This window comes from Anopheles stephensi, chromosome 3 (genome assembly GCF_013141755.1).
Source record: "Anopheles stephensi strain Indian chromosome 3, UCI_ANSTEP_V1.0, whole genome shotgun sequence".
Classification (NCBI taxonomy): Eukaryota; Metazoa; Arthropoda; class Insecta; order Diptera; family Culicidae; genus Anopheles; species Anopheles stephensi.
The window spans coordinates 61,158,024-61,184,454 of NC_050203.1; the positions used below are offsets into that span (position 1 = coordinate 61,158,024).

The 26,431-nt window shown below is 45.5% G+C and overlaps 5 protein-coding genes across 6 annotated transcripts; 4 read left to right on the forward strand and 1 right to left on the reverse strand.

The window, feature by feature from the left end:
- Window positions 1-1,647: 1,647 nt before the first annotated feature.
- On the forward strand, window positions 1,648-13,468 carry LOC118513559 (guanylate cyclase 32E). 2 transcript variants are annotated; one of them, XM_036059482.1, is made up of 18 exons: window positions 1,649-2,400; window positions 6,795-7,118; window positions 7,948-8,078; window positions 8,149-8,260; window positions 8,333-8,515; window positions 8,923-9,040; window positions 9,134-9,280; window positions 9,358-9,602; window positions 9,715-9,867; window positions 9,945-10,282; window positions 10,408-10,522; window positions 10,823-10,889; window positions 10,955-11,363; window positions 11,431-11,600; window positions 11,670-11,847; window positions 11,921-12,061; window positions 12,132-12,784; window positions 12,848-13,468. In XM_036059482.1, exons 2-18 carry the CDS (start codon window positions 6,888-6,890, stop codon window positions 13,240-13,242), a joined length of 3,786 nt encoding a protein of 1,261 aa, XP_035915375.1. In that variant the 5' UTR covers window positions 1,649-2,400; window positions 6,795-6,887; the 3' UTR covers window positions 13,243-13,468. The 2 variants fall into 2 exon arrangements, with proteins under 2 accessions (XP_035915374.1, XP_035915375.1); XM_036059481.1 differs by having other exon boundaries at window positions 1,648-2,400; window positions 8,923-9,280.
- A 763-nt stretch (window positions 13,469-14,231) lies between these two features.
- Window positions 14,232-16,703, forward strand: LOC118513564 (gamma-tubulin complex component 4 homolog). The gene is made up of 4 exons (XM_036059492.1): window positions 14,232-14,391; window positions 14,463-14,914; window positions 14,981-16,381; window positions 16,451-16,703. Exons 1-4 carry the CDS (start codon window positions 14,326-14,328, stop codon window positions 16,590-16,592), a joined length of 2,061 nt encoding a protein of 686 aa, XP_035915385.1. The 5' UTR covers window positions 14,232-14,325; the 3' UTR covers window positions 16,593-16,703.
- LOC118513566 (protein arginine N-methyltransferase 6) lies at window positions 16,560-17,919 on the reverse strand. The gene is made up of 3 exons (XM_036059495.1): window positions 17,759-17,919; window positions 16,826-17,694; window positions 16,560-16,758 (listed from the first exon to the last, which is right to left on the reverse strand). Exons 1-3 carry the CDS (start codon window positions 17,816-17,818, stop codon window positions 16,638-16,640), a joined length of 1,050 nt encoding a protein of 349 aa, XP_035915388.1. The 5' UTR covers window positions 17,819-17,919; the 3' UTR covers window positions 16,560-16,637.
- Window positions 17,920-18,398: 479 nt separating this feature from the next.
- On the forward strand, window positions 18,399-22,672 carry LOC118513561. Its single transcript, XM_036059489.1, has 4 exons — window positions 18,399-18,700; window positions 18,990-19,166; window positions 19,407-20,991; window positions 21,111-22,672. Exons 1-4 carry the CDS (start codon window positions 18,536-18,538, stop codon window positions 22,409-22,411), a joined length of 3,228 nt encoding a protein of 1,075 aa, XP_035915382.1. The 5' UTR covers window positions 18,399-18,535; the 3' UTR covers window positions 22,412-22,672.
- A 570-nt stretch (window positions 22,673-23,242) lies between these two features.
- On the forward strand, window positions 23,243-25,154 carry LOC118513565 (galectin-6-like). The gene has a single exon (XM_036059493.1). It carries the CDS (start codon window positions 23,510-23,512, stop codon window positions 24,815-24,817), a length of 1,308 nt encoding a protein of 435 aa, XP_035915386.1. The 5' UTR covers window positions 23,243-23,509; the 3' UTR covers window positions 24,818-25,154.
- Window positions 25,155-26,431: the final 1,277 nt, after the last annotated feature.

Below are 26,431 nucleotides of genomic sequence, written 5' to 3' on the forward strand. Positions count from 1 at the left end.
TGCACAAAATCAAAACCTACTGTGCCGTTAAGTTTAAGTTCGTTGCTAAGGCTAAGGAACTAAAGCAGCTTTCTTTCTTCCTGTGCTGTGTTTATTTCCTTGATTCCATTCCTTCATTCGTACAACTGGAATCTAGCCATTTTAATATCCTCTGAGCCGTCCCCGTTTTGAAGAGTAAATCAGATTCACGACCAGACAGGCAACTCTCCTTGGGAAACGTCTTCTTAGCAGGTAAGTTGATATCACCACACCGCCGGACTCTGCATTCATTGGAGGTTGTATGAAAAAAAGAAGAAATCAAAACAACTAGCCATGCCTTGTCATTATCTGCTCGCTTTTCTACATCTATCTTCAAAGACATGGACGCACATCTATTGCATTGAACAGAAGAAAGCAAAAAGGACCATTTTTATTCCCGCTGTATCAAATAGTCTACGGTTTGTTAGTGATGTAATTATTGCTCTAACAATAATGTAATGCATGTTGGCCTTTTAGCACGCTAGAAAGTGTTTTATTTTTCTTTGCAAAGATTTCCTTATCTCAAATCGATGTTTACATGTCTTTTTTTCATTTGCATTGCAGGGTTTGAGGAACACAATTGTATTCATCTTTGCTTAGGATCAGAATAGAATATTTAAAATCCGTTTTATGTTTTTCTGCTACTCGGCTAATTAAAACGCGGTAAATCTTTGCTTAAGTTAAAGAAGCTCAACTGTGTCATGATTAGGAAATTGTTTAAACAAAAAATTAGAGGGAAAACTTTTAATAGCAATGAAGGAGTTACAATATGAGAACTAAAATATCACCTAAATAAATATCATATTCTGTCGTCCGGTGTCATTCACATGAAATGACCAACCCAACATCGTATAGCTCTTAGAAGTTATATTGCAACAGATCCTCCATTATTCTATAACAATGGGACAAAAGTCCTCCTGAGCTGTATAAGATAGCGTCCATATTTCAGTGGTATATATCGGTCCAGTACCAGTAAATCAGAAATGACAGGCTTGATCAAGAGGCCGTTAAACCATGAAGAAGAAGAAGAAGTAGTATTACAAATGACCTTTCGAATGCAAGACTGGCGTGGGAAAGGATTCTGCTTTAACTCTACATTCAAAGAAGCTGTACGCCTGCCAATCCTACACAATCCTGATCCTGAGACAATCCTGCGACAATCTAAGAAAGGGTTCAAATATTGACTGGCCAGACTTTTCCAATAGAGCAAAAAAAAGAAAAACAAATTTTCCGAACTCTGTCGATTGCCTGGAAGCTCACACAGATCAATCAAAATGAATCCGTATAAAGAGAGAATAGTACTCGTTTTTTAACCTAATACAACCCTGTACTACAACACAAATTTGCAAACAGCAGGGATGGGATTCAAATTCTTCACCACTTTCCAGAATCAAATCAACCGGGTACACGTGCTTACAATACGGCGAGAGAACGATTTAAATCCTCTCCATCGAAACCATGTCCTTCCAATGCTCCAATTGAAGGATCCTACCGCGAAGGGAACACGCGATAAGTCCGATCGGAAGCAGACGAAGCTCTCGCGCTGCTTCGTATCAGGAGAAAAAGCTCTCGGGAAAATTTGCGAGGACGAGTAGGACCCGGTAGTATATAAAGCAACAAGTGCCGACACTGACACAGGACAGTCCGTTCGCGGCCTGAATCGTGCCTAGAGCTTCCACCCGTCCTGGAAGCTAACTGTCGGTGTCGGTGTGTCTGTGTGTGTGTGTGTACAAATGCATTTCCGTACTTCCGGTTCAAACGGTTTCCAAAGTGAAAGTGAAACATGATCCATTCGATGCTGAAGTTCAGTGCGCTTTGCTCTTGAGTGGACGTGTGCGGGTTGGATGCGGGTTTTAAATTTCCAATATCATTTAATTGAAACAGAAAGGGGCAGTGCAAATAGTGCAAAAGTAAGGATAAAAGCCGCCCCTTCAATGCAGGCAATACATGCACACATCCACAAATCCTAAAGGGCGCGCCGTTTCATTGGAGGAAATTAAAGGAGAAACGTTATAAAATAATAGTATAAAACGCATCGTCCGTACGGTGACCGAACGGTTCATCGTGGTGGTTAGTTGCCACAGCGTGCGGTCTAGGTCCCTGAAGGATTAGCTCACCAATTGATGTCAATTAGTTCGAACCCGGAACGAGGTGTGGAAAGGCAAAGAACCGAACGCGTGCGGCATTACCCGTTTTTTCCCCACTTTTCTTCCGCTGAATATCAACCGGTGTGTGTATGGATTTATAAAAGAAAAGGGAAAATAGGGCCACGGTACGATTGTGTTGCTTTGTGTTTGCCGAACCCGGAAGTGCAGCTGAGTGCGTGTTGTGTGAGTTTCGCGATATTACTTTACTCCTTCCTGGTGCGTTCTGGTAAACTTGGTAAGGATAATGCGATTTTTCACGAATGGATTAATGAGCATAACGCCTCTGGCTGCTATTGAGGAGCCGTGGAAGAGGAGTCAGCTCGGTGTTGGAGATGGAGTATTTATATTTGGCTTTAATTTAAATCATATCAATAAGGCGAGCGAGCGAGCAAACGTTTTTAATTATACTCTTGACAGCAATCAAACCAAATAAGCTGCCCATGCAATCAATTTGCACTTGTTTACCTTTATACCTTTGGCCAATAAAAATTAATACACCGAAAGGCAGGCAGGCATATTGCTTCTGGAATGAAACAGACGCGGGAGTTGCGAAAAACGTGTGAAACGAATTACATTAAAGTTACAGTTTTGTCCATTTTCCATTTAATACGAGCATCAGTGGAGGGACAACTCGTTCCTCCTGCCAAGTATGTGACAGGAGAGATGGGTTTTTTTATCGACGAAAGTGTGAAGAAAAGTGTACAGCGAAAATTATTTTCTATTGTTCCTGGAAGCCCATATTTCGTCGAACTCGATGTACTACGGTGAGATTAAGTGAAAAACACTCTTCAAGAGTGTTCTCAGGGAAAATAGGTTCTCGCTGCGGCAGGGGACATCCTTTCCAATTTTCCAATAATATTCCAGTTACTTTTTTGAGTCCTTGGTCATAACGTGAAATAACAAAGATATATCTCTACTTTATATCTAGAGCACTTATATGGTTTTGATAAGATAAAGCCACACTTTTTTCCACTTCTTTCGCATGCTGTCGTAATCATGCAGCAAACTTTCCATCGGTGGGACAAACCCAACGATGCCCAACCCAGCACGATAATTTAATCCATTCCGGTGAAGCTATAAATCCCGCTAACAACTCAACCACCCGTGGCGGAACGCGTGTTTAATCGTGCAGCGTGACAGATAATTTTTCCCATCGCCCTCCGAACCCTGCTCTCGCGCGTTTGTCATACACAATCGGCATTTTGGCATCTTTAATAGAGTAATAAATTATTTAAACCGCACTTCAAACAAGTGAGGAAAGTGAAAACACACACATACACACACCGAGACTGAGGTGGCGTCCGAACGACGAGCCTTACCACACTTGGCATAAATGTCACCATACGACGCACCTCGTGTGATACCTTTTGTGTGGATCCCTTTTTCCCTCGCTTCGCTTTGTTTGCAGGCTTGGTGTGGTGTTTGAGGAGCGGAGAAAACCGGTGTCTACCCGTGAACCAGGAAAACAAATTAATTATCAACGAAAATGAAGATATATTCATCGGTATCGTTCGGTGGTGGAGAGAACAGCAACCAGAAGGAAGATGGACAGTGTGCCTGGGGGTACAGGTTTTCCCTGAATGGCAGTAAACGGTTGATGACTTTTCGTTTTTGTCGGTTCATACAAAGCCGGACGGGTGTACATGTGCGAAGGAGGAGTTACACTTGCCGGCAGGACACAAGAACCGGCGAAACCGAATTGGTCACTGAAGCCGAAATTACTTCTCCATTTTGCGAACGATCATGTTTGATTGAGCCTGGGTTATGTTTCCATGTGTCTTTCGGTTACGCGCTGGTCGGTATTACAAGGCTGCATAAGACTGTTTAGTTTTGCAGTAATTCTAAAGCAATTTATATTTAACACTTACGTAGCAATCTTTTATATGAGGAAAAAGTGTAGAATTCCTTGAAGTCTAAGGAAAATCAAGTCACAGAAATGGCAGGCCGGGAAGAAGTACTACATATTCACGCTCTTTTTATGAACAACCTCTCTATCTTATCCTTGTTTCAATTTCTTATTTCTTCAAAAATTTTAGTTCTATCTTATACGTAATAGTTTTATCGTTCGTTTAAGAGGTCTAATTTTCCAGGAATCGAGCTGAATCTCGTTGATGGCTTGTGTACTGTTAGCCTTTTGGAATATAATTAGATGCGGACTAGACGTAGGATTAAACCGACCTCATAAGTACAAATCTTACAAATCCCTAAAACTCCTGGAGGTAATTTGTTATTGATTCTGTAATTAGGATAGGTATCGCTTGCTGACGGTTCAACCCAAAAATTCAAACCAAACATTGACTTTCTAAGGATGCCTAACGACATGGTAAAAATCGTGTAGAATTGTTTTGATTCAATTTCGAAATTTTGCATCTAAGCTCTTCATCGTGAAGAGAATGGTCTTGTCGCTGAAATCTAGACGACCAACGTGGTCGTCTATGATACTTAATCTCAATTCCCTTGGACAATTGGGTCTGGTCTCAGTTGCACATATTGTATTTTAAGGGAAGACTGCTTTGAATGTTACTGGCAAAGCGTAACCAACTTTTCTATAAAAATCTACACGCGTTGGATAATTCTTGTACATCCCTGGACGGATTTAAAGGACTTAAGGCCCACATTTGTCCCGCCAAACGTATGTTTGACATGTATGGTCTAATCTATACTGACCGGGCTCTTCGTGGCTGAGTAACTCATGGAACACCATTAGAACATGAAACATCTAATAAATATTTGGGGTTTGAAGACAATGAGCATGATACAGTGCCCTTTGCTTCCTTTATGACATCTACAAAACCACCACAAAGAGGTAAAACCTACAACAACAAAAAATCTAAAAACCTAACCTGGTTGGTAGCTCATCTCTATCGTGATACCGAACCTTCCTTCTTCACACCCCATCATCACACCATCCCCTTTTCACGTATTGCTTAATCTCGTTCAGTGTCAGCATTATTACTGAAGCCTTAATACTACTATGCGACACATCCACACCAAATCCAGTGTGTCAAGATTGTAAGGTATAAAGAGAAAATCCTCGTATGGTCGGTCTGCTACAATTGATGGTACAAACATGGTTGGCCGTCCGCACGAACGGTAACATCTCAACTGTCGCCTGGCGTGATCCAGCCATCACACACACACACACACATCCTGTGCCTGTGTCCTGTGCGGGCTTCACAATGCAAGGAAAGACGATAACCATTAGTAATAATCATAATTTTTACAGCACTAGTTTTACTTTACGACCCACAAGCGGATGAAGCCTGTCGTAGATTGGTGGCAGAGACGAAGAAGTTAATTCGTTGCATTGTTTATCCACAACGTATCACACCCTTTGCGTTGGTGATGATGAGATGATCTTGACGTAGACGTTCCGACCCGAAAAATCCATTAAACTACTGCTGATGGGAAGATAAATAGGATTTTAAAGTTTATAATTCGCTTAAGTTGAGAAAAACAAATACGCACCGTTGCGTTAGAGTGATGTATTTCTGTTGCTCGTAATATTAAATATTTATACATAACTTAATAACTTTTAATATAAAAATGTAGGTGATCATGTTTCTATGTATGAACATAAATATTACATTTTTTGTGGTAAAAAATTCTTTTTATCAATTAAAATATATAGAGATAGTACAAAACTTTTCCTGTCACCGTACATTGATATTTTTTTATCTTAAGATAAAGGACTTATTAAAGCCAGTTTATAGATTTTTATGTCTATTTCTTCTTCCTCTTTTTCTTCTTTGGCCTAACGACCTTTTAAGGCATGTCTGCCATTTCTGACTTACTAGACTTATTGGCTTACTAGATCTAGGTGCCATGGTCTTCACACGACATGCCCTAGGTTAAAATCTCATCCAGATCGCCTCCCCGTGCGAAGTGCTTCAGACCATCATAAGTAATAGCAGAATAGGTGAAACATTCATCTTCTAGATTGTCAACTGCCTTTGGTCATTATATGCTGCTGAACGTTAGGATAACATCTTTTTAAGGCTATCCTGGCAAGTCCTAAGTTTTGCCTTTTTGTGTAAGCTTTTAGCTAAAATTGGAGGATAGTTTAGACGTGATATGCTTGTTAGTACGCATTTCTTGCCAACTATTAAAATTATCTAAATATTTTTGAGAGAAATTAAGTCACAAAAATGGGCAAAAATAGGAAAGTATTTTGAACAACGAAAAATTAAACTTCGGAAACTAATGCAACAGCAAATGTGTCCAATAAAATGGTAAAAACAATTCGTTGCTAGCTCACACCATAGCCAACGTTATCTTAGAATTTCTCACAATTTCTGCAAAAAAGATGGTTGTTGGAAAAATATGAACCAACAATTTGTTCAGCTTCGAAACAAAGTATTAAACTATCTTCTACATTCCGCACATTTAGCGCGTATTGTTTGGAAAGTACGAACCATAGTTCAGAGGGCAATTTACACGAAACTCACATTTTCTTAATTTAATTACATCTTTCAGCCATCCTTTAATACTCGTTCAAATTATGTTCCCTTTCCGAAAATACATCCTAATAACGAGCAGACAACTTTCTAAACCACGCTCAATTTAAATTACACAGAACCGAAACCTCTCCAAGCGACACTAATCGAACTGACTTGAGTCTATTCTCAGAATACTTTGCCTGTCGCACTCCGAGAGACTGCCCGTTTAAAAATAGTGCATAGTGCGTCCCCCCCTCTTGTGCATCGCATCCCATGTGCGACGATGATGGCAGATCGGTTTCAACTGGTGCTGCTGTTACTGGTAGGACTTTCGGGACCACTCGAATTGCACGCGTTGGCGTCCGCCATTGCACGGATGTCCTGTGACTGTCCGCGCGGTGTAGACAGTTTCCTGCGCGCCAGCAACCTATCCCTACCGTTGGTGCCGATGGCGCGCAACCGAACTGGAGACGAGCTGTACGTGGGCTTCCTGGCCGGGTACGTCCATTCGAAGGTAAGTGTGTGTGTGTGCGTGCTTGCAGGTGGTGTCCAGGTTTACGGTCAAGGTTACGTCTCTTGATTGCCCCTAATCCCGCGTATGAAGGTTTGAAAAGGTGAAGAAAGTGAAGATGATGTTCGTGGTTCGCCATCATTGGCATCGGTAGAACGCCCGGTCTCTTGGGACATAATACATACTGCAACGGTCGCAATGGGTTGGTTTGTGCCGCAAATGTGTACGGGTCATGCATACAGCTGCTGGCTGGTGTGGCGAAGGTTGCAGTATAATTGTGATTTATATCAACCCGATCGCACGGAAAACTTTTCCGCAAAGATGGAGACAGTTTTACATGCGTGTAAATTGCTACAAGTCATTAAGAATATTTCCACCCTCTTGTTGATTGTAGTTTAATTGCGGGTTTAAAAATAGGGAGCGTGAAATTGAATTATATGCAATTAATTTCAATTAACTGTAGTGTTCTTTTTCCCTAGCTAATTTATTGCATATTATGAAAAATAATTCTACAAATGCCCTTTAAGTATTTCAATCAATCAATATAAGAATATTCTGAATCATTATGCGAACAGATCACACAACATTATTGTACAATAATTGTAAATATTCAAAGAATTATTTATACTAAATTCAAGTTATCTAACACCGGCTTCTAAAAACAATTATCAAAACAAGATCATCAGACATGATAGAAACGTGAAACGAACCTTTACCGCTTCTGACATGTTTAAATCCTTTCAACCCGATTGGACACCTGATTGAGCTATGAGCAATTGCAAATCGATTAAAATTTGGACCCACCCCGTCCGTGTATCCTTCCCTTCCACAGGTCGTCCTAGGCGCGCTGCTACTAGCGATCGAAACGATAAACAACGATTCCACACTGCTTCCCGGCAAAAAGCTGCGGCTACGGGCCGTCGACATTGGAGCCCAAAAGTCCCTCAAAGCATTCCCCATTCAGTAAGTAGCAGGTGAAGCGACGGGTGCGGAGGAAAATCTTTACCTTCGGTTGATCCTGCTGTTTTGATAGGAAAATGACCGAAATGCGTGATAGCGGCATAGTGGTGTTTATTGGACCGGATGAAACCTGCACCTCGGAGGCACTGGTAGCTTCAGCCTGGAACCTGCCGATGATATCGTATGTAAGTAAGCACAAACGGTCGCACAACGAATGCATCCGTGAATGAATCAGCCCTACTCGAACGACGTTGCAGAAATGTGCCGACATTGCCGTGTCCGACAAGACGGTGTACAGCAGCTTTGCCCGCACGCTCCCACCGGCGACGAAGGTGTCGAAAAGTGTGGCCGCTCTGCTGCTGGCCAACAATTGGCACTGCTTCAGCATCGTGGCCAGTAAACATCCGGCCTGGAGTATGGAAATTGCACACGCAATTGAGGTAAAGGCTTTTGGGACATTGTGAGCAGCGAGCGTAAGTAATGAAACCAAGAATGGTACGAATGATACCGCCGTTCCGAGAACAGAATCCATTTGGACGCTCTCTCTCTCCGGCAAATAACCCCTTATCGTTTCTGTTTTCCACGAATCTGTAGCACTTCTTCAAGTCACATTGTTGCTTCCTATATGTCAAACCATATGGAGCATGAAATTAATACGACTTGGGATGTAAGTGCATGATGCGGCGGTACACAAACATTCTTCGCAAATTTTTAAATTGAAGCAATAGCATGGTGCACGTTAGACATGGGCAGAGAGCTAAATTTCTTTTCAGAGGTATGCGGTTTTTAACATCAACAAAGTAACTAACATAGCTCCGATACGTTTTTTTTTGCTTATTTTTAAAAGCTTCAAGCCGAATTAAATAACCTCACCGTAAACCACTTCCGCTTCTATTCGGATTACATTCCATCCAAAATTTATGAACTTCAGGAGATAGTGGATAACACTTATCGAAACACACGAGGTATGGGTGAACGGCAGGTTCAATACCAACTTCCACCTGCACTCACAAGCAATATTTCTTCCCGTGTCCTTTCCTTACCCGCCTCTGCAACAGTGTACGTTTTCGTGGGCGATCACATCGAAATGGTGGACTTTGTGCGATGTCTCCAGAACCGAAAGCTGCTCAGCACGGGCGACTATATCGTGATATCGATCGACGACGAGATCTACGATCCGAACATGAAGCGTAACATCTACCAGGGTATAATTAGCAAGCAAGCAAACATTGTCGACTGTTTCCTCTTACCATGTGCCAACCAATACTATGTTTGACTTCAGAGTACTCCGATTTCTACCAGAAGTACTTCGGCAACTCGAAGGATAAGCATCAGAGCCGCAAACGCTACAACTACAAGGATCAGGAACGGTTGCAGGAAGCGTTCCAGTCGGTGCTACGCATATCGCCCCTCTTTCCAATGAACCCAAGGTATCGCAAACTTTGCCACCAGTTCAAGCTGTACTCACGCAAGGATCCGTTTCGTGTGCCGCTACCGTACAATCGGAACATATTCGACGAAATACAGGTACGCTGGTTGATCGATGAAGATAAACGCTGGACGGGTGGAGCGAGTTCGAGAAAGTTTTTGAGTTTGAGTCGGAACCGTTTGTAACACTTGCCTTTCATCCCCTCGGCAGGTTCCTATCTATGGTGCGTATTTGTACGATGCACTCATCATCTACGCCCGTGCAGCAACCGAAGTCATCCGTGACGGTGGTGACATTGCCGATGGAAGATTAATTATGCGCCATATATTCAACCGTTCGTACCACTCGATACAGGGATTTGATGTAAGTTTTGCTTCTGACGCTGCCTGCTTACTAGGATGGAGCGATCCAATTCCGCCTCTCTCTCTTCTTGTTCACAGGTGTACATCGATGCAAACGGGGACGCGGAGGGCAACTTTTCGGTCATCGCGTTACAGAAGGACGATAAGGTGAACAACTCGCTGCAGATGTCGATGCAACCGGTGGCACTGTTTGCGTACGGTGCGCGAAATGCCACCAGCGGTACGACACTACCCGAGTTCCGCTATCTCAACCCGAACCGGCCAATTATGTGGTTAAAGGGACGCCCACCGCTGGCGGAACCCGTCTGTGGCTTCTACAATGAAAAGTGTCGACCAAAGGCGAAGGATTGGCGATACATTACCGGCGCGCTGGTAGTGATTCTGTTCATGGCCATTTTTACCATTATCCTGTTCAAGTGAGTATAACTTCTCTGCAAACTGCGCGGGATGTAAGGAGATTGATGCACCCTCGGCAGGCAGCCACTGTGCCAGCCAACCGTGTAGTTTATAATAATTGCTGTAACCTGGCCCACTTTTACAGACATTATCGCTACGAACAGACGCTGGCGTGTTTGCTATGGAAGGTGGACATGAAGGATGTGATTCTGATAACCTCACCCGATGCACTGTACAACAACGAGCTGCGGAAGAATCTTGTGAGTAGCGCCTGGTACGCCTAGGCAAAGAATTAACCGAAAGCACAATCGATCAATTTCAACGTCAAAGGGAGAGAAGTTCAAACCAGAGAACCTTATGGAAATTGATTTTTACACAGCAAGCATAATTCTTTTTTCAATCAAGGATGTTCATACGACAAGCAAATTTGTATCATTCGAAACTCGATGCATGGCTTTGAACACCATTTCGGGTGTTAATTCACCATCGAAACTTCTCGTGTGATAGCGCCTTCAGGAATCTAAAACAAAAAAGTAAAACCAAACTTATTCCCTCCGTAGGTGTGCCAGCAAAGCATCATGGTCAACAACGCAGGAGACGCCAACAAACGGGCATACACGACGATTGGTAAGGATGTTCTCGTCACTATCTTTTATCCTTTCCAAGTTCAACATTCTACATCCCTTCGACAGGCCTGTACCGTGGCAATATCGTTGCAATCAAATACCTGCACAAGCGATCGATCGACATCACGCGCAATATTCGCAAGGAGCTAAAGCAAATGCGTGAAATACGTCACGAAAATTTGATCACGTTTGTCGGTGCATCGATCGACCACGGGACGGTGAGCATCCTGACATCTTACTGCGCCCGGGGCAGCCTAGTCGATGTGCTGTCGAACGAGGATCTGAAGCTGGATCACATGTTCGTCTCGTCGTTGGTGAGCGATATTGTCAAGGGCCTTATCTACCTGCACGATAGCGATGTCGGATCGCACGGTAATTTACGGTCCAGCAAGATACTGATCGACTCCCGCTGGGTAGCACAGATAGCGGACTTTGGGCTGCACGAGTTTAAATCCTGCCAGGAAGAGCCAAGCAAGTATGACGCCACCATGCATTGTAATGCCCTGTGCGGAAGTGTTAAAATGCGGTAAAACACTTTTTAGATTTGAAAAAGAGCTACGCCGAAGTCTGTGGAAAGCACCGGAAATTCTGCGCGATCCAAACTCTCCTCCGCGTGGCACACAGAAGGGCGATGTGTATTCGTTTGGGATCGTACTTTACGAAATAATAGGTCGGAAAGGTCCGTGGGGTGATGTTAACATGAGTTGGCAAGGTATATTTCCTAGCGACTATCGTTATCCACACCACTTGCTTGATCCTTCAACATGTCTCTCACTCCCAGATATTGTGGCGCGCGTTATGTCCCCGGAAGAGTATGGAATATTTCGTCCATCGCTGCGCGGTATTGATGCTCCCGAGTACGTAATGCAGCTGCTGCACTCTTGCTGGGAGGAAGATCCAGAAGATCGACCGGACATACGGCTGGTACGGGTGAAGTTAAAACCGATGCAAGCCGGACTGTAAGTGAACATCGGTGTCAGTTGAAACTTTGCTCCGATCTACAAATAAATCGAGTTCCTTTTTCGTCCTCAGCAAACCAAACATTTTTGACAATATGCTTGCGATCATGGAAAAGTATGCATACAACCTGGAAGGGATAGTACAGGAGCGCACGAACCAGCTGTCGGAAGAGAAGAAAAAGACCGAATCGCTTCTACTCAGGATGCTTCCCAAGTGCGTAAGCGTGGTGCTTTAACCGTCCTGTCCTTCGATTCTAAAACAATGCATTTTCTCGACCCCTTAGAAGCGTCGCGGAATCACTCAAACGTGGCGAACGGGTGGAGGCCGAATGTTTCGATTGTGTCACCATTTTCTTCAGCGATCTCGTAGGTTTCACGGAGCTGTGTGCCGAAAGTACACCGTTCGAGGTGGTAGAAATGCTGAACGATCTCTACACCTGCTGTGACTTTATCATCTCCAGCTACGACGTGTACAAGGTGGAAACGATCGGTGACGCTTACATGGTCGTTTCCGGGCTGCCGCTACGGAATGGCGATCGGCATGCGGGTGAAATTGCGTCGATGGCCTTGCATCTGCTGAATTCCATCTCGAACCTGGAGATACGCCATCGGCCAGGTGAATTTATTCAAATGCGCATCGGCATCCATTCCGGGCAGTGTGTGGCCGGTGTTGTGGGGCTTAAAATGCCGCGGTATTGCCTGTTCGGTGATACGGTCAATACGGCCTCGCGCATGGAAAGTAATGGTGAAGCGTTGAAGATTCACATCTCATCGGTGACGTACGGGTTGTTGAAGAAGCTCGGCGGGTACAAGTGTGAAGAGCGTGGTATTATCAAGGTAAAGGGAAAGGGTGAAATGCGAACGTACTGGTTGATCGGTGAGGACGATCAGAAGCGAATGGATCGATTCGGGTCCAACGATGCGATTACCAGTTTGAGTGAGTATGGGAAACTGTGTGCTAAACTTCCCGATATTCAACATTTCCCGTATTATTTCATAGCCATACCGGATCTTCTGTGCACGCCGGATCAATCCCAAACGAATCTAAGCCGTCCATCGCTACGGCGTATGCTATCCGATACGGTTCCGGTGTTAAACACGGGCCACCAGCACAGCACCAGCGACCAGCAAATACCATCGGTCAGCTTTCTCACACATAATGGACCGAATCTGGGCTGTTACATTTGCCACAAGCGAAAACTGCACGTAGGCAACACACCCATGGCGGACGGTACCCATCGTCTTTCGATCATCCACGGAAGCTACGGTGTGGATGAAGCTATCTGTACGTGTCGTCAGCGAAATTGCCTGCTAGAGTACTACAACGACAACTTGATGACTGTAAGGACGATTCGAGAACCACGATCTGCACCACAGATCACTTTCATGCAGTGAGGGTTTCGTAAAGACAGACAGTGCAAGCCTCGTTGCTGCAAGCCGAGGTTGTTACGGTTTCACGAGATGTGAGAATTAGTGAGTAATGGTCGTTTGATAGATATTTACATGTCGAAACGATGCATTGCACCGCATCAACACAACAGCCAATTAATGTTTTCGATGTGTTTTGCTACTGTGAAGAATAAAATATATATTCCGTGTTGTCGGCGAGAATAGATTGTTTTTCCTAGCAAATGTATGGGGCGTGGAACGATGAATGTAAGTATTCGATTCAACATACAACATACTAGCTTTCCCAAGGATCTTTGAAGTCGAGAAGGACTACCTCTGAGAACACACCGATCAAACATAACCTACAAAACCTGCTCTTTCCTTGCAGCTGATAAAAAGGTGTATTGTGGTAGGTGTAAAATAAGAATTTGAGGCAACGATACATACACACATCACGATTATTTAGAACATCAAAGGTGGTCGAAATAGGTTACTAGGTGAACGAAATAGAATGAGGATTGCATACATGAGTATTATTACCTGGTCAAGGAAGATGCTAAACACAGCATATCCTTCCGTCGGTGATTCGGTGGCGCATGCCTTGAACTTCTGCGCTTACCTGCAAAATACAGGGCATTAGGCCGTCAGGATAATCCAATTACTTGATAAATAATAAGTTCTCTCTTAATAAAAGTTACACAAATCGTGCCCAAGGGAACTTACCATGCACATAGAAAACACATCCAATTTACTGGACGCAGTTATCACAATTTCACACAACTTAAAACTTATAGCAGTTTCATTTTCGCACTAACTGTAACATGTTAAGTTTATAAGTTCACCATATTAACACTGCACTTTCCACGGGTTTTCTTTAAACATTTTCCCGAAAACACACTCGCCGGAACACTTTTCGCCACAATTGCCCGCGTCGATTCGGGTGAATATTTCGAAACGTCAAACACGGATGTCATCGCGATGACAGCTCCGCTCCCAACAAAATAAGCTTTATTTATTGTTTTGATTTCGGTTTAGAGCGCGCCGGTCGCATCGATTAGAGACGGAAAGATCCCCAACACACACCTGAAAATGATTCACGATATTCTGTTCACTCTATTCTCTTCAAACACCGAATTACCGATAGAAAACTTTACCGTAAGTGAAAAAAATGTCCGACCAGTGTTTATGTAGCTTCACCGAACGACGAATGCTTTCTCGCGTTGCAGATTCCGGAGGTAGCATCCACATTCCTGCATCCGGGTGAAATACACATTCTCGAGGAGCTCATTCGCATAGCAAACCAGTACAAGGAGATAAAAAAGTTTGTCCAACAGTATGGCACACTGACGGCCGGGCTGCTAAAGCCGAAGCAACAAAAAGCGACGGAAGAACCACTTCCGCAAGGACTGTACCTGCAGGCGTTCGTCGATGGGTTAGAGCTGGTGGTGAAACCGTACCGTGATCTCGTGGTAGAGCTGGAGGCAAAGTATCTGAAGCGACCGAACCTGTCGCTGATGTTTATCTTCCATCAAGTGAGCCAGTACCGGTCGTTGTTTGGGTTTCTGCTGCAGCTGATCAGTGGTGTTGTGACGCAAAGAATTCACGGTTGTGCCCTGCTGACCTACCTGCAGCAGCATTGCCTGCACGGGAACGATGCCAACTATCAGGCAGTGAAAATGTGAGTATGAAACAAACGTGTGAAGAGCTTTCTATACTTACTGTGCGCTTTGCATCATTCATTTAGCATACAAAAATCTGTGTACGTCATATTCCTGAAGCAATTGTACGGCTGGCTGATGCACGGCAAGTTTGTTGACCACTACGGAGAATTTTTCATCCAGCAGGTGGAAAGCAATTCAAACGCATTAAACACTACGGGTGGTGCTAACTCACAGCAACCGACCCATACGTCCGTTAACACGTCCGACAGTGCCAGCATCAACTCCGAGCTGTGGCGATACGAAATTCGACGTGAAATGTTACCCTACTACTTTCCCGCGAGCTGGGCCGAAAAGGTACTGTTCGTTGGGCAAACGGTCCTAATGTGTCACTTCGATCCACGACAACAGGTGGCCGAACGGACCTCCGGTTCTCGGGCCGGTGATGCGAAGGGCAGAAAGGGAGCGGCATTAGCTGCGGCTGCCGGGAAAGACAATCTGTGGGGTGAGCACGAACAGGAACTGTTCCGAAAGTTCCACCAGCTGCAGAACGAGGAGAATCTCAACGAGACCAAGTTCGAGCATCTGGTGGACGAAATTAAGGAGCAAGTCACGAAGCACATGTCGATGATAGTGATCGAGAAGGCGGACTTGGAACGTCAGCTACGGTTGATGAAAGATTTTTTCCTGCTCGGTCGGGGTGAATTGTTTTCCGAATTGCTTACCCAAACGCAGTCGCTGAAGCTGCTGATCGGCAAGGAAATCAATGATGGCACTACGCGCGATTTAAACCGCGCACTGCAGCTGGCCGCCAACAGCATTAACGTCGGGGAAGACATTGAACAGTTTTCGTTCGAGCTGCCCGGTAAGGATGAGGTCGAGGATAGTTTCTGTTACGAGACAAAAAGCGCCGTCGGACACATTATGCTCAAGTACAAGGTTAAGTGGCCACTGCACTTGCTCTTCTCGCCCCGTATTCTTGACCGGTATAATGAAATGTTTCGCTTTTTGCTGCGCATCAAGAAAATACAGCACGATCTGCTGCAGATTTGGTCGTACCAGCGGGAAAGGCGCATCAAACACAATTCGGAAGTGGTACAGCTGCGCAACAAGCTAATGTTTCTGATCAACAATCTGCAGTACTATCTGCAGGTGGACGTGCTGGAAAGCCAGTTCGCCATCCTGATGGCAGCGATCGCCAATTCGGCCAAACAGGCGGATTTCGAGCGCATTCAGCGCGCACATACGATTTTCCAGGCGAACGTGCTTAGTTTGTGCTTTTTGCTGGCCAGCTCGAACAGTGGGGAACCGTCGTCTCTCAGCACCACCACTACGATGGCGGGAGTGATACAGGTGCAGGAAAACCCGGTGTTAACGATACTAGACAGTATTCTTTCGATCGTTGACCGGTTCTGCACGTTCTGTTTGCTTTGCAAGGATCCGATGACGAAGGTTGAACGGCAGGAATTTGTCACCTACGAGCAAGGGTAAGTTCGGGATTTCTGTCTCACTCTCGGCGAATGCTTAGTTCCGGTCTTCTTTATGCTCCGTTGCAGATTCATGAACCATGTCGATTCATTGCTGAAGCTGTTGATTGGACTGAAGGCAGGGCCGAGCAGTGCACCACTGTCGCAACTGTTGCTGCGATTGGATTTCAATCATTGGTTTAGTTCGAATACTCAAAGCAGTGCGCCGTAATGGCCGGACCCAGGCCATATTTATTGCCCCGCGTATCATACTTTGTTAATCCACTTGCATCTTCTCGAGATGGGTCTTCATTAAAATACACTTCGTCATATGACATTCGCACGGCAGATGGTGTTCTTCCTTCTCGGGATCCAGCAACGTTAGCTGAAGGTCGTACCTGCGTGGAAAGAAAGATAGCGTTGATAGAACCAGATTTTCCGTAATCAGTTGGGGACGATCGTTACCTTCGATTGGTTTCCTTGTTGCGTGTCATCGATAGACTGAATGCTACCGGGTCACGCTCCTCCAGTTCTTCGCAGGAATCTTCCGGCAGCGGGATAACGATCTGCTTCCAGTGTGTTGGCGGTGCGGCTGGGTTCGTGGATAGTTGCTGCTGTTCCATTTCGTCCCCCGGAAAGGTGCAATCGAACCAGATACAGAATCCCTGCAGCTTCCCGGCACGCTGTGCAACAAGCACATCCTTCACTTCGATACTGTTCAGCTCTTCAGACGTCACTTCCATCAGGTCGAACCACGCCATGATGTGTCCCTCGTGTAGCAGATGCTCGGACGCAACGGACAACACCTCGGGATTGCCCGAATTTTGCTCGCGTAACGCACGCCCAAAGCAACGCATGCTAACACCGGACAGATTTTCCCACTGATCGAACCGCGAAGGAACGCTGCAGGGTGCAACGAACAGAGTGGCCGTATCGGGAAACATCAGTCCATTCGGCTTCAGGAACTTGTCGCGCGCGTACACCACCGAATCGAGCATGCCCTCGTGCAGTAGAAAGAATCCCATCCACTCGGATACGATGATATCGACCCGCTCGCCTTCGGGAAGCTGAAAATCTTCTACCTTACACTCGCTCACTTCTATCACAGCTTGAAACTTGTTCTCTTCCACCACTGCCCGGGCAAGCCGGGCCAGATTGGACGCTTCCACGGCGTACACCTTGCTCGCACCTGCCTGGGCACAGAATATGGACAAAATGCCCGTGCCGGCACCGACATCGAGCACGGTTTTGCCCGCGAACAGGGCCCGATTTTCGAGGATCGCTTTTTGGTAGGCAGCCTGTCTCGGTTGGTCACCTAGCATGATTTCGTGCACCTATGAAGTTCGAAGGATGACCGGTAAGCATACATCCCAAGCGCAGTGTAAACGGGTTACCTACCTTAAGATCCTCATAGCTGTCGAAATATGCAGCTGGGTCGTTTTGAGCAGAGGGTTCCATTTAAAGGAACAGTAGAATAGGGCTAGTAGCGGGAGCAACGAATCAACCTGACTCAAACTGGAAAGCACGTTTTCTTGCGTTTGTTTACGTCAGGCGTGTCGAACGTTTACAAGTGTTGATAAAATGCATAAAGCTAAGTTTCAGTGAATGGAAGCTAGTTGGTTTTGGTTCTTTACAAAATGGAAAAACAATTGTATCTTAAAAATTCATTTTTATTAAGAAAACACAATTTTTCTGTACGATTTGCGCAACGTTCGTAGTTTGCCATCCCTGAATGTGTTGATGTTTTGAAATTGACGTTTTAGCCTTTTCGAACATTTGTTTTAGTACAAGCGAAAAACAAAAATACCAAAAATCAATTTTAATTTTTAATAATTTAGCAATCATCATCTGAAGAAGGGATTTAAGTAGAAGCAATTGTTCTGTTCATATCTCTATACAAAATTAGTCAACTTAAATTATGTCGAACAATTCCGTTTACCTAACGTCTGATCGAGCAGGTGGCGCAGATTCCTGGGGCGAAAGTGCTCGATTTAGCCGTTTCACACATCAACTGCTCGAACCACCCTTTGGAGCAGCTCGATTGTGCGTAGTTTTACCATAATCATTGTTGTTTTGCACGTACGCTGTGTGCTGCGTACTGGTCGTGTGTCCACCTCTGGCTATTGTTTTTCATCAGTTAAAAAGTGTCTGTGTTAACAGTGTACCGTGATCGTGATGGAAATCGTGCGAGAAAACATGCGTGCCGAACGGTTGAAAGCGAGCCAGACGTGCCGCTTCTGTTTGTCGCAGGGCGTACGGCTGAGTTCCATATATGCGCCGCCGGAGCAGAACAAAACAACACCGCTGGCGCTGCAAATAATGGCTTGTGTGGGAATAGAGGTATGTATGCATGCTGGAAAGCCACTGCGCTACCATCTCTGGGCCTAATGTGGCCAGAAAATGTGATGAAGATCATCGCTACGGCTTCATGGTCAGGTATTGGTTTGCTAGCCCCAGCACCGGGAAAATGTAGCAAGCTAAAACAAAGATGGCGTCCTTCTGCGTTACTGCGGTGGTTCGTTTCCATGGAGCAGGTTTTTGCATCCGAGGGGCGGTTATGTTTGAAATGAGAGCATTTTATTCAAAACTGAATGATTCCTACAATTGCATTTCTTTACTCTCTGACCAGGTTTACAGAGAGGATGGCATGCCGGGGATGATTTGTGAAAACTGTCGTATTCTCATGAATTACTGCTACCAATTCAAGCAGATGTGCAACAACGCCGATACGCAGCTGAAAACATTCCTTTCCACAGGCATTTGGCCAAAACAGCTAACGCTCCCGAAAGAGTTAGCCACTTTATTGGTAAGTTTATATTAGATAATTTCTTTAGAACATAGGAAATTACATAGAATTAGGTACAGTTTACATAAGAAAAACGCGCAAAGGAGCGCGAAAATGAAAAACAAAACAAAATATCCTGCTGCTATAAATCGACAGCGCAGTCGATCAAAATTTGACGTCAACTTTTATAGCATACAATATTTAGCCATAAACTGACGTTGGATGAAATTTAAATTTAAAATTTTGCATTTTCCGTTATAGCCCAATTCGAAGCAATCCCCGGTCCGAACGACGAAATCGCCAGGATCCGGAACCGTACAGCTCGTGGGTGTGGAGAGTTTAATCGAAAAGGAGAAGAAAATCAATATTATAAAGCTAAGCCCTACGGATCTGAAGAATATTAAACTGGGTCAGAGGATTAATCTCGACAATCTGGGCCTTCCTAAAACTACTGGGAAAACTGGGACGGTGCTGTCGGTAGCCAGCGAGGAGAGTAATGATTCTGCCCGCATGCCACTAATGACATCCACCCCTATACCAAAGCGTGTCAAAGAAATAGAGTATGTCACCGGCAACAGTGAAACGTCCAAAGTAGCTCAGCAGGACAAAAAGCAACGGATGAAGAAGGAACAAATGGTTCAGGAAAACAAAACTCCCAATGGACCAATCATTTTGAACAATCTGACCAATGCCGTGGTTCCGAAGGTCGAGGAAGAGTTTGTTTCTACCGGGGAAGGTACGGTAGAGATGGTGGTGTCCTACGAAACGGTAGAACCAAAAGCGCCGGCCAAACCGGACGTGTTTCCCTGCCCCGAGTGCCAGAAAACGTATCCACTGAAACAGCTGCTCGACATACATCTGCTGTCACACAAGCGGGAGCGCAACTATCCCTGTGAGGAGTGTAACAAGCGCTTCTTTTCCAAGTACGATCTGGCCAAGCATGTGGCCACGCACACCGGCGAACGGCCGTACATTTGTGTCATCTGCCGGGCATCGTTCTCGCGCTCGACCTTGCTCACCCGCCACCAGGCAAAGCACAAGGATGAACCGAAACACATGTGCACGTTCTGCGATCGCTCGTTCCTATCGGTGGACGAGCTTAACAAACACGTTGAGAACCATGAGAAAAATCGTCCCTTCAAGTGTGAGCTCTGCCCGAAACGGTTCGCGTACAAGCAGGGATTGGAGCGGCACGAAGTTGTGCACAAGGAAAAATTGCCCTTCCAGTGTGAATACTGCGACCAAAGCTACCTCACGGCGGGCAAGCTGTCCCGCCATCTTACAACGCACGCCGGCGATCGTCCGTATCCGTGCCGGTTGTGTAACAAATCGTTCCTGCTTAGCCATCACCTTTCGCGCCATCTGCGCCGTCACAACGCGTTTGGCCAGAGCGAGTACAAGTGCGTCGACTGTAAGGAACTGTTGAACAGCATGGGCGAACTGGTGTACCATTCGGCCCAGCATGCAATGCAGAACCTTATCTGTCCGCTATGTCGTGAACCGTTCGAAAGTGTGGATTCGGTTACGGAGCACATCAAGTCGCATGCGGACCAGCTACATTATGCGTGCGATTATTGCGATCTGATGTACACGAGCGAACAGGCCCTGAATGATCACTGTTTGGATTGTCACGCGAATGAGTTAGCGTACGAAATACCGGAAAATCAATTCACCGTTGTGATACCGGAGGAGATGATGCAAAATGTGCCACCATCGGCATCGGATGGGAAAGGGCTGGAGGAAGAGTCAACAAACGTTGCTGAACCGGCCCAGGCTAACAATAACGTTATGGAGTACGATCATTTGATGGAAGAGGAAATGTTGGACAGCATGTATCTGCAGGACGGTAAGAATAGGCTTTCAATAATTTTTGGAGCCATGCTCAGCGAACTCTATTTATTACTGCTCGTTACATCCGGCCAAAAAACCAAAACAAAAAATTGATTCCTTTTTTTGCATTCACAGATGAATCAACACTGGTTCCCGACCCATTGGACGATACAGAAACATTTGAAATCACGGAAATTGAAGTTACAGCCGAAAAACCGGTGGAAGTTCAGAAAAATGTTGCTCCCAAACCATCGCCTCCAACGCAAGTAGCAACAACGAAAAAAGTAACCCCAACAGCATTATCAGCAACAACAACTTCAACAGCAGCTGCAACAACAACGCAAACAGCACCAACTAAAAAAACAGCTTTGACCAAATTAGTGCCCAGTGCCAGCGTCGGTTCTTCGCAGCCGAAGCAATCCCAAGCTACTGTAGAACGAACGGACGAGAAGCCCTCGCGCCAGCAGCGTATGGAAGAATTTTACAAGCGGAACGAGATGGCAGTGGAGAAGAAAATGGCTCACAAGAATGTATCGGACGTTTTGAAAAACTTACCCAAAGGCGTAACAGTTTCGAAACCCGCACTATCATCAACCGCATCGAGTGGGTCCGTTGAGCAGCTAAAAGCAAAACCAGAAGCAAAACTATCGTCCGAGAAGCTTAATGCTGTTGCTGCTCGTCCATCCACAATCATTCCGCAGAAGCGTGGTCCCGGCAGACCGCCGAAATTGAAACCAGAAGAACCCGCGAAGAACGTCGCAGCTGAGCCACAAGCGGCGGTGAAGAAAGACGGAGGTGCCCAAAAAATTGCGGCACCGAAGCATTCCCTTCTGCCGACGAAGACGACCAAACCGGTAGTTGGTAGTAAAAGCGAGCTGAAACGAAGCGCCAGTGCCATAGAACTTTCCAAAGATCGCCCAAAGATAGTGAAGGTAGTGCAGGGACAAGAAAACTCGACCACTTCGGGCAAAAACCCAACCGCCAAACCAACGTCCAAACTGCCCGAATCACAGTCGTGGATGATAAAACGAACGTACGCACCGAAGGAACCGAGCGCAGTGGGCAAGAAGCGTCCGGCAGAAAAGAGTGCCGAAGAATCGGAGGAGGTAGCACCGAGCAAACGGCCTGCACTGAGTCGAAAAACGTTAAACCCATCGATGATCCGTGTGATGGATGAGAAAGGAAAATCCGACAATAAGCCGGCCGGGTTTAACGTTGGAACAGTAGGGGGAAGTACGACGGCAGCAACTGCTGCTACTGCTGCTAGAACGGCCACCACTACCACCAACAGCATCAACCTGAAGCGTGTCGCAAGGTCGGAAATCATGAAAGGCACACCGGTGGAGGTAAATATCGGTGGCAAGACGATAAAGGTACACAAGATTAGCAAGGAGGAAGTGGTTGCCCGGGCAGCCCAGCTTAAGGGAAAATCGTAGGCACTACTAGCATGTACGAAATTGGTTTTACTTTGAATCCATGAATCTTTTTAAGGAAAATGTGTTTCGTTTCGATTTTTTTCTGTTATGCATTATGTAAACGATGTGAGATTATTTAAATGTCCGTATAGTATTAGTGTCGGTAGGATAACAATTCTACGTATCGAACAATTTTCAATCATTCAGCCAACACCAGTATCTTCATAATTGTTGTATGAATTCGTTCTATTATGCATAATAAATAGTATCTCTTAAACACAAGCGTACAGTTTTTTTTTTTAAATTACTGCACTGTGAATTGCATTTTGGAAGTAGTTTAATTTTGAAGGACATCTCACCCCATGCTGCACATGCCAGCGTTACAGCGCGAGCCGATTTCGCAATGAAAGGGCATCAGATTGAAGATAAAAGATTGCAGTGCTCAATTTTAGAAAACGCGGTAATGTGCACAATTGTTATGAACATCAGAAATTGTCTTTTCGTTACCTTTAAAGCGCTGTTAGTCTTGTGATATCATCTGAACATCCCTTTCGTAGTGAGGGCGATGTGAACGTGAGTTTCTTCGTTCAGATTTCTCACGATGAGATCTTCCACGGTGAGCGAGTTGGAGAGAAACAATTTTCACTCCTGTTTGCTACGCCCTCGCGTAACCGCTGTTTTCGTGTTCTGTAATCAGTAAGATCGAATACTGTTATGCCTTGAGGTGCTGCTTTTGTTCTAAACCCAACAATGACTCCTACTTAACACTTACGCAAAAAGGTAGTGATGGGGTATTTTCCGTTGTTTTGCATTTCTATCTCATCGTCGCTTCTGACACACCCTGTAACAAACTGTCACTTTTGCCACAAATATAAACAAACACACACTAGGTATGTTGTTTTGCATTTCCCATTTGTGCCTCCATTCACTACTTACAAGCAAACGGTCAGTATTAAAAGGAGATAGTGTAGTGCTGTAACAAGATTGTATTACCCTCCCATACACACACATACACGTATACAGTACGCAACGCAATCGTGAACGTTGTTTTTTACTGCGCCGTAATTGCACTGGTGTGTTCACTATTTCCATCACCATGGGAAGACCAATCTAGCTCGAATGGCCGTATTCGTCTTCTTGGCACTTAGTATTAGCGACGACTTGCTAGCTTACGGCAGTGCGCTACTTGATTGTCGTGGTGGTTCGTGGACGGAATGCAAATCGCAGTTGGCCTCGACGCGTAACCAGCGCCAGTTTGAGGCACTTTTGCAACGTTACTATCCCTCCACTGCCGACGATTGCCACTGTGCACCCACTCCAAGCGACGTCCCTTGCTGCTGTGAACGTAGCCCCAGCCAGACGGCCACAACCAACGGACCGATCGACGAGATGTCCACGGAATCGCTGGATAGCTGCGATTTTGCGTACCACGAAGTGTCGTCACCGGGCTCCGTTAGTCTGGACAAGAGCTCATCGACGGAGGTTGTGCACACGGTGGAAAACATTAGCGAGGTATCGCCGGGACTGTGCTTCGTCATCACCGGTACGATTCAGCTGACCTGCGAGCGGTTTTCCATCAATTTGCTGCTGAAAAATGGTGACGTCGCGCTACACTTTAACCCACGCCTGCCACAGAACTACATCGTGCGCAACTGCCGGGTGAAGGGATGCTGGGGAAAGGAGGAGGTAGCGTCACCGTTATCGTTCAACCTGCACCGTGGCCAACGCTTTGCCGTGCAGGTGCTGGTAACGGACAAGGAGTTTCTTATCTGCGTCAATGGGCGTCACTTTAATGCGTTCCGGCATCGGCTACCGTACCGGAAGATATGCACCCTGGAGGTGAAGGGCGATGTGCGCGAGGTGGCCGTCGATCAATGCTACATGGAATGCTATCCCCAGCTGGAGCTGGAGCTTATCCGACAGCAGACTCCGGAGGCGACTGCATCGGCCATGCTGAGTGTGCCCCGTTCGCTGCCGGAAGCGGATGGAAAACCGATGCCTTACACCGGCGTGCTGCAGGAACCGTTTACCGACGGGCGTAAGCTGCATCTGTACGGGCGCGTGAAGCTGCTGCCACACTCGTTCTACCTGAACCTACAGAGCAGCGCGTACGTGTGGCCCCATCCCAACATACTGTTTCATCTGAATCCACGGTTCGGTAGCGTCGGTGGGCGGCACGTGATTTGCCGGAACTCGTGGCTCAATGGCAAGTGGGAGCGGGAAGAGCGGTCGGAGAATATGACCGACTTTGCGCCCGGCAAAGCGTTCCATCTGCAGATAGCCTGCACGGACGTGAGCTATCAGGTTTCGCTGAACGACAAGCTGATCGCGGAGTTTGTGTTCCGGGACAATCCACGGTTGGTGGAAGCGGTTTACATCCAGGGCGATATTAAGGTGTTCGATGTCGTCGTTGAAACTCCATACTAGGCCTAGAGACTGAGTGGGAGCTCGTGTTCGTGAAACAGTTTAACACACAAGTCTATTTCAACCGGAGTGCTCTTTGCTCGTTTGCGAAACAATAATCGGTAGTTAAGGTGCTGTAGACGAAGATGCTACATGCATGACTGTTTAGTGCGTAGTGTTATAACCCCCAAAGCAGGACCCAAATGGAGCTGGTACAGCTTGTTGTATTTGTTTGTAAAGATTGTTGCTCACCTATTTACTACTACTGTCTACTACTGTTTAAATATTTGCTTTACGCGCAAAATAAAGTGTACACTACTTAAAATAAAGCTGCCTCGAAATTCGTAATGTACATACAATACTCTGTACGGTCGTACGTTATCAGTTTTATGGATTAATTGAAAACAAAAAAAAAAACAGACAGCCGACGCAAACTAAACATTTTAAGTATGCTGTCCGTTATCAGGGTCGCTCCATATTTCTTATCGAAGCTGGAATAGCTTCCCGAATTCCTGAGATTGTTTGGGCAGTTGGTTTCTTCTTCAACAAATTATTTTGATATTATTTAACGCTTTTCATTATTTTGCTTTATTGAGTTGATGGCTCAAATCTCAACCTCTCAAAATTAGATTGAAGATCAATGTCCCCGACTGCGATGAGGAATTCCGATTGGGAAGCAGAGAATTGATTTATTATCTTGAAGTGGGGTTGCTATCTTGGTGTATGATCGTAACATTAGACTATGTATGCAACGGCAGCCAGAGGCATGATTTATTACACTCTTATCTACGTCCGTTCGTCTGTTCTACGGAAACGAGCTCCGGACAATGCTGAAGCAGGATGCAAATGCTTTTGCCAATTTCGGGTGACTGCTGCTTTCTGGCTGTATTGTTTGTATTTTTTTATTGAGTTAAGTCTGGCAAGGCTTGCAGGGTAGGATCGACTTATCAACGCCTACACCGTATATTCTTCGCCTTTCCCCTGGGTGCCAATCTCTTCAGCAAATGGTGAAACGTGGTTGGTGAAACGGTGAAACGTGGTGAAGGATGGAGATGGCTAACCGGGTAGCCTGAACGATCGATGCTTTGTGATTGGGATGTTTGTGCGGGCTTCACAATTGTCTCCCTGCTACTACAAGATCAGCTTGTGATCAGGTTCTCATTTGTGGAAGAGGTAGATGGAAACTATCAGATATACATCTCAGATCTAAAGCATGACTACTACGTCAGAGTAAAATTGTAAAAGGTTTCCTGGAATCAGGGCCGAGCTAGGCAAACTAGTTAGAATGACAAGGACCAACATCGCCTGTCTTCATCTATACAGGGATTTTCTAAACGCAATTTCAGTGCCAAACTTCTGGAGTTATGTTTATAATTCAATCCAGACCATGATGCCATACGCCGATGACATTATTATAATTGGTACGAGACTTTCCCATTACCAAATTACCTCTGAGGCTTACCAAAGTACCTCTGATTTGAGTGATGGGCAGAATGCAGGTGGATAGCATCATACTCCCAGGAACGCTTCAATCTAAACGATCTGCAAAGAAAATGGTAAATGCCGCTTGTTGGCGCACAATCATAGATACTGGGTGGCCTAAACGGATAAGTCAGCACTGCCAGCCAATTAATCTGG